This window comes from Phoca vitulina, unplaced genomic scaffold (assembly GCF_004348235.1).
Source record: "Phoca vitulina isolate PV1807 unplaced genomic scaffold, GSC_HSeal_1.0 scaffold13, whole genome shotgun sequence".
Classification (NCBI taxonomy): domain Eukaryota; kingdom Metazoa; phylum Chordata; class Mammalia; order Carnivora; family Phocidae; genus Phoca; species Phoca vitulina.
The window spans coordinates 713,775-726,608 of record NW_022589716.1 but is presented as its reverse complement, the minus strand read 5'-3'; the positions used below and the strand labels follow the sequence as shown (position 1 = coordinate 726,608).

General features: G+C 57.8%; 1 protein-coding gene across 1 annotated transcript in view; it reads left to right on the top strand.

Annotated features, from left to right (window-relative positions):
* Positions 1-12,005, top strand: part of BRD4 (bromodomain containing 4) — a 91,235-nt gene extending 79,230 nt beyond the window's left edge. The window contains 10 exon segments of the mRNA XM_032412291.1: positions 3,030-3,082; positions 3,195-3,576; positions 4,179-4,482; positions 4,484-4,680; positions 7,658-7,770; positions 7,870-8,032; positions 8,152-8,282; positions 8,418-8,623; positions 8,718-8,955; positions 9,281-12,005. Coding sequence (XP_032268182.1) covers positions 3,030-3,082; positions 3,195-3,576; positions 4,179-4,482; positions 4,484-4,680; positions 7,658-7,770; positions 7,870-8,032; positions 8,152-8,282; positions 8,418-8,623; positions 8,718-8,955; positions 9,281-9,349 — 1,856 coding nt within the window. The 3' untranslated portion in view covers positions 9,350-12,005.
* The last annotated feature ends 829 nt before the right edge of the window (positions 12,006-12,834 follow it).

Below are 12,834 nucleotides of genomic sequence, written 5' to 3'. Positions count from 1 at the left end.
CTGCCGTCTTGGAACAAATGGCAGCCTGGATTCCCACATTGTCGGCCTGTGTGCTGCCCCGCCCCGCCCCTTCCCACACTGGTGCATACCAGTTCTAGCCACAGGCCAGCTCTCCTGCAGGGTCTTCGCACCCTTTCTGTCTGTGGATCCTGGCCTCCTTGCCCATGGGGCTTCCATCTGTCAGAGAACTTGATCTTGAGACTCAAGCTGTCACCTGTGCCCAGTGCCCCAGGAATAGAGCATAGAGAGCAGTACCCACTCCTTACTGGCAGCCTCCTGTGTGCGGGCAGGGGAAATGCCAACTGGGCCTTGACACACCAGCCGGCCTGCGCGGGGCCTAAGGAGTTGCTGTAGAAGGGGTGGGTGGCCTGGGCCTCTGCTAGTGCCGAGGCTCCCCAGTCAGTTGAATTGAGTTGGGCTCTGTGCCTCTGCCCTGCCCTTACCCTCAATCCTGTCTCCTTCCCTTGAGTGGGGGTGGGGGGCGGGAGGAATCAGTGTTTTAATCAGATTTTACAAAAAAAAAAAAAAACGTTTTAATTCTTTGTACAATTACCATCCTATGTAAAGATGAAATTTGTGTTGAGTTCAAGATTTTCATGGAATAAAGATCACACAGTACTCGAGGCCATCTTCATGTAACCCTTTTTAGAGAGTTTTGTGTGGGGTGTCTTGGGGCTGGTGTGTTGTGAAGCTGTGCACTTCCTGTCTTGTCTTCCTACCAGTAACTCGGACAGGAGGCTCAGGCCATGTGAGCCAGATGCAGCTGTCCCAAGCAGGCTCCAGCAGCCCTTGGTCCCTGCCGCCGGCCCCTTTAGTGTCCTCTGGTCCTGGAGGTCCTCTGTACACCTCCCACTGGTTCTCCCACTCTAGGCCTGCCCCTCCCCACCAGCACTTCCTCACGGAGACCTGGACCTGGGACACTTCCCAAGGCAGCCAAGACCCGCTGTTTGGAACTCCTGGGACCCCACTGCATTTTGTCCTCATGAGTGCTCCTGTGGGCCTCTCTACTCACCCGCGGGGGGGAGATAGTGAAGGCTCAGAGCCACCATCCCTCCTTTATGGTGGAAAAAACAGTGCTTCCCCTGGGGCCATGGGATGACAGGCCACCCCAGCCTCTCCCCACAATACGCTGTCTTCTCTTGGTCAGACTTTACCCATTGGCCCCTTTCTTACCCCAGTTTCTGATCCCCCAGCCTCCCAAAGGCCTGCCCAGTGTGAGCAGCTGTTCCAGCCTCCCTCGAGCTTCAGTGCATGTTACTGGAATCTGCTGGGAGAGGTGCTCATCCTGGAGGGACCCTCAGCCCCTTCCTCCTGCTCCCTTCGGCTCAGTGGCCTCTGTATACCATGCTTTCCCCTAGCGCGTGTAGGGTTCCTTTGGTCCTGGGCCTCCCACCTCTCTAGTTCAGTGTGCCTCCTTTACCCCGCAGCTGCCAGCCTCGTGGCCCTAATCCTGCAAGTCACTCAAACTGTCCCCTTTTGTATGTCCCATCCACAAGAGTGTTCCTCTCACCTGGTTTCCTGCTGTGACCCAAAGAGCCCTGAACTCTATCCTGGCATCTCCAGTGTCCAGGTTTGAGGCTGGGCATATGGTTCCCGTGTTCCAGATGTCCCTGGTTGCTGCCGTTTGTGTAAGGACCTGTGTCTAGCTGCTGAGGTCTGTGTCACACTGTCTTGTCTCTTGCATGGAGTGGTGAGCTCTCGCAGGGCACGAGGTCCCTTCTCATCCCATTTGGTAGCGCGCTGTACCCTGTGGCCGTGCACCTCCCAGAAGCTTAGCACGGCCCTCCATGAAGCAGCTGCGAGTGGAGGTAGCAAAGCATGTTGTCCTCCAACACCAGCAAGAGCCAGCACCCTGGCAAGGAGCTTAGGGGATGCCAGGCAAAGCCATGAGGTGTCTCTTGGTGACAGGAATTCGAAAGGCACCATGGGTCCCACCTCCCACCTGGTTGGTGACTTCATCATTTCCTAGCCCATGAGTACTACTGACTGGTTCTCCTCTCCCTCTCTGGGGTTTGCACACCAGCGATTATTGGTGAGGGGCAAACGGCTGTCGAAGGATCCTTAGCATAAATCTGTGGAGTGGGTGCAGAGGTGGGTGTGTGCACTGGCTCCCGCACGTTCCTCGCAGGGGCAGGCCCACCCTGGACGAGTCCACACAACAGCAGCAACCAGCCGTCGGCCCCTGAGGTATCCGGGGACACACAGCAGGGAGAGGCCCTGCAGCACATTGGCCGTGTCCCAGCACGGGGACGTCTCTGAGGCCGGTCTCCCATGAGGAAGGGAGTGCTGGTTGGTGGCCTCTCTTTGCTGGCCAGTGGTAGTGAACACCTTCCCTGTTTCCTCCTGGTCATTCCCGGGAGGCCAGCCTGTTTGCTTCCCTCCTACCCTCCCCTAAAGTGCTCACTCCGCGGCCAGGCATGGGCCGACACCTCCGTGCACGCTCTCCCCCAGTTGTGCATCTCTGCTTCCCCTGGGACGCTGGGGAGGAGCCAGCATGGAGGGCAATGCAGTTGGAGGCCACCATGTTGTTACTGTAGCTGTGTGACACGGGGCCAGTCCCTTAGTCTCTCTGAGTCTCACTTGGCTAATCCATCAAATGGATGTGATGGTTTCTAATGTCACAATTGTTCCAAAGCAAAGCAGGTTGGGGTCCAGACACTTGGGTCACCATAGTGGCGTCTGACCAGCAAGTAGGGGGAGACACGGGCAGGGAGGTGTCCGTAGCTCAGCTCCCGGTGTACCTGGGTGTCATCCTTTAATGGAGCCAGCTGACGGTCTGGAAATTGTCAGGGAGGCTTTTCAGATATGGTCCCCACTAGGAAAAGCGGCAGGCAAATGGGTAGGTAACACCCCACACGTCTTTCCCTTTCCCGTGACCGACTCCCATCCCAGACAGAACCCACCTACCCTCCCTCACCGTCACTGGCCCTCCTCCTGAACTGACCCTCTGTTTTCTCCTTGCTCTGCCTCGGAGGCCAGCTCACAGTCCTCTCCCCCAGAGCCTCACCACCTTCTCTTTCCCTCTGCAGAGATGGCTCCGAAGTCAAAAAAGAAGGGGCACCCCGGGAGGGAGCAGAAGAAGGTACGTGGTCTCGGGTGTCCTCCAGCAGGCGAGCAGCGGCCGCCTGCCCTCGTGGGCCCTGAGGGTACCCAGGCGTGTGCCGCCTGCCTGACGTCAGCCTGTCTGTCTGCAGCACCATCACCACCACCACCAGCAGATGCAGCAGGCCCCGGCCCCCGGGCCCCAGCAGCCCCCGCCGCCTCCCCAGCAGCCCCCGCCGCCTCCACCTCCTCCTCCTCCTCCTCCGCAGCAGCAGCAGCCCCCACCCCCGCCGCCCCCGCCCTCCATGCCGCCACAGGCGGCCCCCACGATGAAGTCCTCGCCTCCGCCCTTCATCGCTGCCCAGGTGCCCGTCCTGGAGCCCCAGCTCCCAGGCAGCGTCTTCGACCCCATCGGCCACTTCACCCAGCCCATCCTGCACCTGCCGCAGCCTGAGCTGCCCCCCCACCTGCCCCAGCCGCCCGAGCACAGCACTCCACCTCATCTCAACCAGCACTCGGTGGTCTCTCCTCCAGGTGAGCTGCAGCCACAGCCACCGAGGGTTGGGAGGCTCCCTGGGCGACCTGTGGGACCCCCGCCTCAGCTGTAGTTGTCTTGCCTCCAAGGGGAGGTTGGTGGCTCTCCCGAGTGAGCTGTTAAGGAAATCGCGAGCCACCGAGTCACAGGCTCTGCATAGTTAGTGCCTCCCCATGGAAGATACGGACTCGTTTCTTCTGCTGGGCCAAGCATTGTGTGAGGTGGAAAGAAGATACGTGTGCGGCCCGCCACCGCCCCAGCTCCCAGTTGAGGACAGAGGTGCTGGGACACACACACACACACACACACCTGGGGGATTCAGGGAAGGCCTCCTCTGAGACCTGAAGGGCAAGTGTGAAAATAGGGAGCAGCTGAAAGGAAGGGAGGAAGGTCGGGTGCAGAGCGCAGGGCAGAATGGTGGTGGTGAGCCCAGTCCTGTAGACCGCTCTAGAAACTGTTCTTATCCTGGAGTTTGTGGGAAGCCCAGGAGGGTGGAGAGAGGTGACTAGTTGGAGGGAAACCAGTGGAGCAGAGAAGCTGGGCTGGGGCCACGGGGTGCAGAAGCTGTGAGCCTCACTGCCATGCGCTCGTGTCCTTCCAGCTTTGCACAACGCGCTGCCCCAGCAGCCATCGCGGCCCAGCAACCGAGCCGCCGCCCTGCCCCCCAAGCCTGCCCGGCCCCCGGCCGTGTCGCCGGCCCTGGCCCAGCCACCCCTTCTCCCACAGCCCCCCATGGCTCAGCCCCCCCAAGTGCTGTTGCAGGAGGACGAAGAGCCGCCCGCCCCGCCCCTCACCTCCATGCAGATGCAGCTCTACCTGCAGCAGCTGCAGAAGGTGCAGCCCCCCACACCACTACTCCCTTCCGTGAAGGTGCAGTCCCAGCCCCCACCCCCCCTTCCCCCCCCCCCCCCCCCCCCCCCCCGTGCACATGCAGCCCATGCAGTTCCCTCCCCACATCCAGCAGCCCCCGCCACCCCCGGGCCAGCAGCCCCCACACCCGCCCCCCGGTCAGCAGCCGCCGCCACCACAGCCCGCCAAGCCTCAGCAGGTCATCCAGCATCACCCTTCACCCCGGCACCACAAGTCGGACCCCTATTCAACTGGTAAGTTGGCTTTTGCCCCTGGGCTCTGGGTAGGCTGGTGCTGGGCCCAGAAGTTGGTCTTTGGGAAGCCAGACTGGTCGGTCAGCTCATGCTTCAGGCTGAGGTGGGCTCAGAGCCCCACTTTAAAGGTTCTGGGTTGGTTTGCAGAGGTGGCTGAAAGGGGGCGTTGGTGCTTCATGTAGCGTTTTTACCTGGGGTCTGTCTTGGCTTGCAACCCGATGACTGGGAACAAGGTCCCCACTGGCCCTTCTCTTGGAACTCACAGTCAAGAGCATTACAGTGCATCGTGATCCTGCTAGGTGGGGAAGCCAGGAGCCCGGGGAGGCACCTGATCCATTTCTGGAAGTCAGGGCAGGCTTCCTGAAGGAGGAGATCAGAGGGTGAGCCAGAGCTAATTTAACAGTGCGGAGTGAGGTCCAGGCAGAGCTAGGGGCAGGCCTGGGCAGCTGGGGGCTGCTCGGGAACCTGTAGGAATAGGTGCTCTGCTCTCAGCGAGGCTCACCTGGTGGGAGTCAGGACCTCGTGAGAGAGAATTGGGCTAACGCTGTACCCGGCAGCCGTTTCCTGTTCCTGCTTCCTATCTGCACACTGATCCAGGCTGTCCTTTTTCTGTCGACAGTGTTGATCAGGCCACGCCCTCTCGCTTTTCCTGGCACTTGTTTTCTAAGTGTCTGTGACCAAAATGTGCTGGCCAGCCTCGGCAAGGGAATTGTTCCAGGCAGTGCCTCATGGCGTGGTGGCACATGAGGGTCGGGATTAAGGCCCCTGGACTTGGCAGCGCAGACCACGTAGCCTGGCTAGGGAGTGCAGGTGCCGCCTGCAGATTGAACAGCAAGGCTGTTGAGCTTAGGCTGCGACTGCTCCGACACCTACAGAAGCTGCCAGGTGCCAGGTGATGGTTGGACTCCCTGAGCCGAGAACAGCCGGCTGTCGTCCCTGCGAAAGGCTGGTGCTGGTCCTGGTCCCCGCAGCTGTGCGGCTGTGCCTGTTTTCACCCTTAAGGAAGGCCAGGCTTCCCTGTGGGGGGCAGTGATGAGCAGGAGATGAGATGCCTTCAGTAGAGCTAGTTCTTGCAGTGGGCAAGTTCTCTCTGACATCCTATGCTCTGAGTCCCCAGGCCCACCTCCCCTGAGCTCCTGTGGCCTGGGGTGGGTCACAGGGAGCAACGTGGGTTGGAGCGCAGCTGGGGACTTCGGGCCAGAGGCCAAGTTGGAGTCCCAAGGAGGTGCATCCCTGGGCAGGGCACCTGGCCAGCTTGCACCCCTGAGCCCCTGGGCCTCCCCTCCAGCTGCTGGTGGATGAAGCCATGGCAGGCAGGTGATACCTACAAGTCATAGATCCAAGCATCTGCCTGCCACCACCCAGGTCAAGCCTCGGCAGGTGCTGCTGAGGGAGCCATCCCAGATGAGAGACTGTCACAGTCGTGTGCCTGCAGATCCCTAGGCCTGGACTGGGGCCCCCAACACCAAGGCTGGCGAAACCAGCCACATGGGGCTGGGGACCAAGGTGGAGGTGTGGGCTGGCCTTCACCACCATGTTGTCTCTGAGCAGCTGTTTTGCCTCTCTGGGGTTAGGAGCAAGTTCTGGCTTCAGAGAGATGGGCAGGGAGGGTCCAACCATACATGAGGCATTGTGGTCTGTGCTGGGCCCAGGGGGCTGGTGGAGGGCCAGAGGTGTGGGTATCTCTGCGGGCACATGGCAGCTGGAATCTGGCCTGGGGGAGGTCAGTGGAAGGGCCTGTATGCAGAGCTTGGGTTAGGTTATTCATTGTGAGGCACAAGGCAGGACCAGGAGCAAGTGTACTGCAGAGAGGTGGCTTTGTTTTGTGGACAAGTGTGGCTTGTCCCATGCTGGAGCTGGCCAAGACATGTCAGGGATTCAAGCAGGAGGGTGTTTCCATGCTAGAGTAGGTAGAGGAGTCAAAGGCAGAACTTGGTGACTGTGACCTAAAGCTGTTTTCTCACCGGTGAAGCTGAGGTGTCAGACTTAAGTGCTTTGATGGCGCTTTACAGGCTCCTGCCTTGTGCCAGGTACTTGGACCTTGTGGTTCCCTGAATCTCCACTCTCCCACCCACCCGCCTTTGGTTTGAGGAAGGTGGGTGGGCTGGCCCAATTCCTGTAAGAACCACAAGCCGAGAACATGTTCTACCGACTCTGCCGTGGTGCAGGCTAGTTCCAGCATCCCCCTTGTGTGGGGCTTGCAGGCTGAGTTGTGTGGGGAGGGTCTCCTGGGGATCCGGTCCTAGTCCCAAAGTGTTCATCCATGCAGGCAGGTTAAGCCATATATACGGACAGCTGGGAGCTCAGGCTGTCTGTTCTGTAAGGTTGTAAGGTTATTGATGTCCCTTTTTTTTTTTTTTAAGTTTATTTTTTTATGGGACACCTGGGTGGCTCAGTGGGTTGGGCTTCTGCCTTTGGGTCAGGTCATGATCTGGGTCCTGGGATCGAGTCCTGCATCGGGCTCCTTGCTCATCAGGGAGCCTGCTTCTCCCTCTGCCTGCCACTCCCCCTGCTTTGTGCTCTCTCTGTCTGTCAAATAAATAAATAAAATCTTTAAAAAAAAAAAAAAAAAAAGGGTATCAGGACCCTGAGCTCATGACCTGAGTCGAAGGTAGATGCTTAACCCACTGAGCCACCCAGGCGTCCTGTTGATGTCCCTTATATTTAACCTAGGCTATGCCATGGAGCCATTTGGAGAACTTTTAAAAAGTACTCAGGCCCAGACCTTACCTGTGATCAACTATGTCAGGATCTGCTCTTCTCAAAGATTCCCAATGATTCTGACACACAGGGGCATCAGATGCTAGGACTGAGCTCATGGCTCCATGAAGCCCTTCTGTACACTGAGCTAGGGGCCTGATGTGCTTGGGGCTCAGCCAGTGTGGGTCTCCCCCCAGCTTAGGGGGTCACCTGGCTGGGCCCAGGCCAGTGGTGTCCACACGAGTTCTGCTCACATGCTCCTTGTCCCCTCTCCTAGGTCACCTCCGCGAAGCCCCCTCCCCGCTTATGATACATTCCCCCCAGATGCCACCGTTCCAGAGCCTAACCCACCAGTCGCCACCCCAGCAAAACGTTCAGCCTAAGAAGCAGGTAAAGGGCAGGGCTGGGCCACAGCCCTCAGGGCCAGGTGCGGGCCGGTGCCAGAGGCACCCACCTGCCTCACCGGCCACTGTGCCTGTGCCGTCCCAGGAGCTGCGTGCGGCCTCTGTGGTCCAGCCCCAGCCCCTGGTGGTGGTGAAGGAGGAGAAGATCCACTCACCCATCATTCGCAGCGAGCCTTTCAGCCCCTCACTGCGGCCAGAACCCCCTAAACACCCAGAGAGCATCAAGGCACCCGTTCACCTGCCCCAACGTGAGTGCCCTCAGTGCACTGGACGGGAGCTTTCTGTGGGCTGGTTGACTCCGCCCTGCTGGGCTTGGGGGCAGGGGGGAATGGGCCCCGGCCCAGGCCCACAGCAGTTTGTGTTCCAGGGCCTGAGATGAAGCCTGTGGACGTCGGGAGGCCTGTGATCCGGCCCCCTGAGCAGAACGCACCCCCACCAGGGGCCCCCGACAAGGACAAACAGAAACAAGAGCCGAAGACGCCAGTTGCACCCAAAAAGGTAGGAACAGTGAGTCCACAAGTGTCCCCATGCCAGGGAGGCACCTTGGGGGGGCGGGGTGGGGGTGCCCTCAGGCTGTGGGCTTCTCGGTGCAGCCCGACTCCCCACCCACCCTGTGGTTTCTCTGCCTGGCAGGACTTGAAAATCAAGAACATGGGCTCTTGGGCTAGCTTGGTGCAGAAGCATCCCACCACCCCGTCCTCCACAGCCAAGTCCTCGAGCGACAGCTTCGAGCAGTTCCGCCGAGCAGCCAGGGAGAAGGAGGAGCGCGAGAAGGCCCTGAAGGCGCAGGCCGAGCACGCCGAGAAGGAGAAGGAGCGGCTTCGGCAGGAGCGCATGAGGTGGGCTGGGGTCGCGGGCAGCCTGGGGCCCCTGGGGCCGCCCCCCCCGCCCCCTGTGCTGACCGGCAGCTCTGCCCTGCTCTGCCGCGCCCAGGAGCCGAGAGGATGAGGATGCGCTGGAGCAGGCCCGGCGGGCCCACGAGGAGGCGCGGCGCCGCCAGGAGCAGCAGCAGCAGCAGCGGCAGGAGCAGCAGCAGCAGCAGCAGCAGCAGGCCGCCGCCGTGGCCGCTGCCGCCGCCCCCCAGGCCCAGAGCTCCCAGCCCCAGTCCATGCTGGACCAGCAGAGGGAGTTGGCCCGAAAGCGGGAGCAGGAGCGGAGGCGCCGGGAGGCGGTGAGTCGGGGACCTCTGGGTGGGGGTCCAGCGTTGGAGGGGCTTGGAAAGGGGACCGGGAACCTCAGGGTGAAGGCAGTCACTCTCTGAGAGGCGGGGTGAGCGGGGGGCTCCCGGGCGGGGGGCTCCCGCTGGCCTGCACTGTGCTGGCCTCGGGCTCTCACAGGTGGCTCAGGCTCACACAATCAGTGTTGGGAGGTTCCTGGGTGTGGGCCCCGAGGGCCTGGCCAGTGCTGGGGTTGGGGGGGGGAGCTTGGAAGCTGCAGTAAGGGTAGGGCACCTAGTCTCACTCCCTCCCTCCCTCCCTCCCTCCTCTCCCCTCCAGATGGCAGCTACCATTGACATGAATTTCCAGAGTGATCTATTGTCAATATTTGAAGAAAATCTTTTCTGAGAGCACCTAGGTGACTTCTGACTTTGATTTTCTGGCGAAACGTTGACTCTCCATAGTGTTAGGGGCGGCAGTGGAGGCGGTAGCAGCGGCAAGGGGGTGGCTCCGGGCCTGGCCCTCCTGCATGCTGTGCCCGGGGCAGGCCTGACGGGCAGCTGAGGATCGCAGAGCCTGTCTGCCTTACAGCCAGCCGGATGTCCCGCCACCCACCACCCCCTCACAGGACGTCGGCTCAGAGCACGCCTCTCCACGAGCAAGTGCCGGCCAGATCCAAGCCGCGCGTCCCCGCGTGCGGGGCAGAGGTCCTGCTCTCCGCCAAATGTCTACACAGTATACACAGGACATTGTTGCTGCCGCCACCGTGACTGGTTTTCTGTCCCCGAGAACGTGACGTTCGTGACGTCCTGCCCACCAGGAGTCCTTCCCCCACACCCCAGCCACCACCGCCCGCTCCCAGGAGGCCAGGGCAGGCCCGAGCGAGCTGGAGGCGGGCGAGGGCGCCGGCCCACCCCCTTGCTGGCACTGACTTTGCCTTGAACAGACCCCACCCCTCCCCTCCCCCCACAAGCCTTTAATCGAGAGCCGCTCTCTGTAAGTGTTCGCTTGTGCAAAAGGGAATAGTGCCGTGGAGGTGTGTGTGTGTCCATGGCAATTTGGAGCAAGGTGACTGTCACACGCGCGTGTGTGGGCCGGCCTCGCCCAGTGAGTGAGGCCACCAACCAAAGTCAGTTCCTTCCCACCTGTGTTTCTGGGTTTTTTTTTTTTTTTTCTATATATATATTTTTTGTTGGATTCTATTTTATTTTTAATTCTCTCTTCTCCTCCAGACACAATGGCACTGCTTATCTCCGAAATGGTGTGATCGTCTCCTCATTGAGCGGCGGCTGCCACCGCGCTGTGGGTAGTGTGTGACCGTGGCTGTACTGTGTAGTGAACATAGTTGGCATATCTTTGTTTGAAGTTTGTTGGTGACTCCACCAAACTGGTGTAAAAAAACTCAAAAAAAAAAAACCCACAAAAAACAAAACACACAAAACACAAAAAAAACTGCCTATATTTTACTCAGTTTCAAACTTTATTAGTCAGTTTTTAATTATAAAGCCATGTTTTCTTTTCCCTCCCCACCCCTGTTTGTTTTTAATGTCAAATCTGTTTGAGTTGTGTTTGTTTTTTTTTTTTTTTAACCAGGAAAGGAAGGGCCAGGGGACGAGGCAGGCACCGGGGGCTGGGGGGCCACAGACCCCTGAGGTAGAGGCTCCCCACCCAGCCTGACCAGCCGGCTGCCCCTTCCCCCACCCCCACCCCTTTTTTTTTTAATTTTATAATTGGAGCCCTTGGTGAGGTTACGTGTGCCATGAGATCCCACTCTACACCACGACGCTGGTGCCTCAGTGTTGGCCAAACTCTGGAGTCACTGACTGGTTTGACTTTCATACGGTGAATATGCATTTGGTCTGTACTGATCATGGAATAAACACATCTCTCTTTTTTAATGCTGGCGTCTTCCTGACATTTCTTTGTGAACCACCTGTTGCCTAGGCTAGGCCCAGGGGACCCCCTGGGATCCCCAACCACCTTTGTACAAGAACTACCATCAGGGGCCACCTTGCCCATCTTCCATGACCAAGCTGAAGCTGTGACAGGGAGCCCAGGTACCCATTCTTCCTGTGGACCCTGGCCTTCTAGGTGGGTGATGTGCTCCAGCAGAACCTGGCCAAACTCCAGACAGTATTCTTCCCCCTCGCCCTTCTCCATCCTGGTCCCCCACTCACCAGAGGACTTGGGCCGCTTCTCCCACCTCACCTGCCTCTACCTTAACTACTCCTTTCATTTAAGCTCAGGGTTAACCAGATGTTCTTAGATAAGTGTACACCCCCCCCAACCAGGATCCTCACCTCCCACGCATGTAGACACGCACCCACACATTCCCTTCCAAGAGAGCCCACCATGTGGCTGCCCGTGTGCCCACCAGCGTGCCACAAGGTAAGGGCGGCACTCGAGTGGTCCCTAGGATGTAAGATGAAAGTGTATCATTTATGTGCGCACAGACACAAACTGAAACATTTCTAGCACTGTTTATTAACCCTTATTCCCCTTTGTTTTTCAGCCAGAAAAGCCCTTGTATCATCTTGTGTTTGGGATCTGGGAAACCTGGCAAGGGTGTAGTTCAGGCATCCAGCCAGAGGCCCCCAGATGCCTCCCTCCCCCTGCCCCCACGCCCCAGCAGGCACTTCCTCATGTGCCACTGTGCTGGTTCAAGTGGGACTTACATTTTGGTTCTTTGGGGTTTCTTCCATCTTGTCCCGCCCCCTCATTTCTGTTCCGTGTTTTGTTTGGTAACTTCCCCAGGCCAGGTCCGACTGTTTAGCTGGAGAAATGGTTTTTGTCTGCACCTTCTAAAGATTTAACTCTGCCATGGCCCTCTCCACACCTTCCTGATGGGTGTTTCTCTAACTGGGTTGTAATTAGACCTTGGATCTATTTAATTCTCTGGCCATTTCCCACTCCCTCCCACAGAACTAGAAATCTTAGTCCTATACAAGAGTAAGAGGTGTGTACAAGCCCCCAGTGTACTGTATGCACGGATCGCTTGGCCAATAATTATGTCAGTGAATCTGAGACTTGTATTAAACACTTTAGACATTTGTAGAAGGGAATTCGTAGACTTTTCACTTATATACTAAAGTTTTTTTTTTTTTTTTTGTGCAGTTCTCATTGCAAAAATAAACATTTGTACTGAATATAAAATTACCATCCTGTGACTGCCGCTTTTTGTTTTGAGGGTAGAGCTGGGGGTAGGGGGATGGTGAGAGTCAGTTTTGCGTAGCAGAGGAAGAAGGGAGATCCCCAGACACTCCCTAGCCACGCAGCCAGATTAGAGGACTTGGGAGGGATACCGCGATCATCCAGTGGTTGGAAAACTGATTTGATGGAAAGTGTAAACGAAACCAAAGCTATGTTACAGGCTAATCGTGCAAGAAAAGAAAGGTACTAAGTACAGGGAGAACAAACCTTAGTACAATGCTGGTCGTGTAATCATAGCGTCTACCCGACGCTGAGATATACATTGTTTACTGAGGCGGAACCACATAAACCACCATTCCCCTTTACTAGGAACCCACAGACTTAATTATGGTCCCAGGACAGTGTAATGTTTAGCAGCCGGAACAATACAAAGGTAAGATTAGCAATGGGAGGTGACGAAAACAATGGAGTGCTTAAAGTTAAAGGAAACCAATAGGAACACTAAAAACGGGTAGGGCCTGTCCAATGGTGATGACAGTCGATGCAATACTTAATGCCCCAAATTGGTCATCAGGAAATAGCCACACGAGCGCGTTGCGAGATACCTGGATAACGACCAGAAGAAAGCTAAAAGCATTCCGATGGCCGCCTCCGGGCGGAAGGAGAGGTGGAGCCCGAGATTGTTGCTTTTTTCTGTAAGTCCTGTTCAGCAAGCTGTGTAGCTTTAGGCAAATGACTTAATC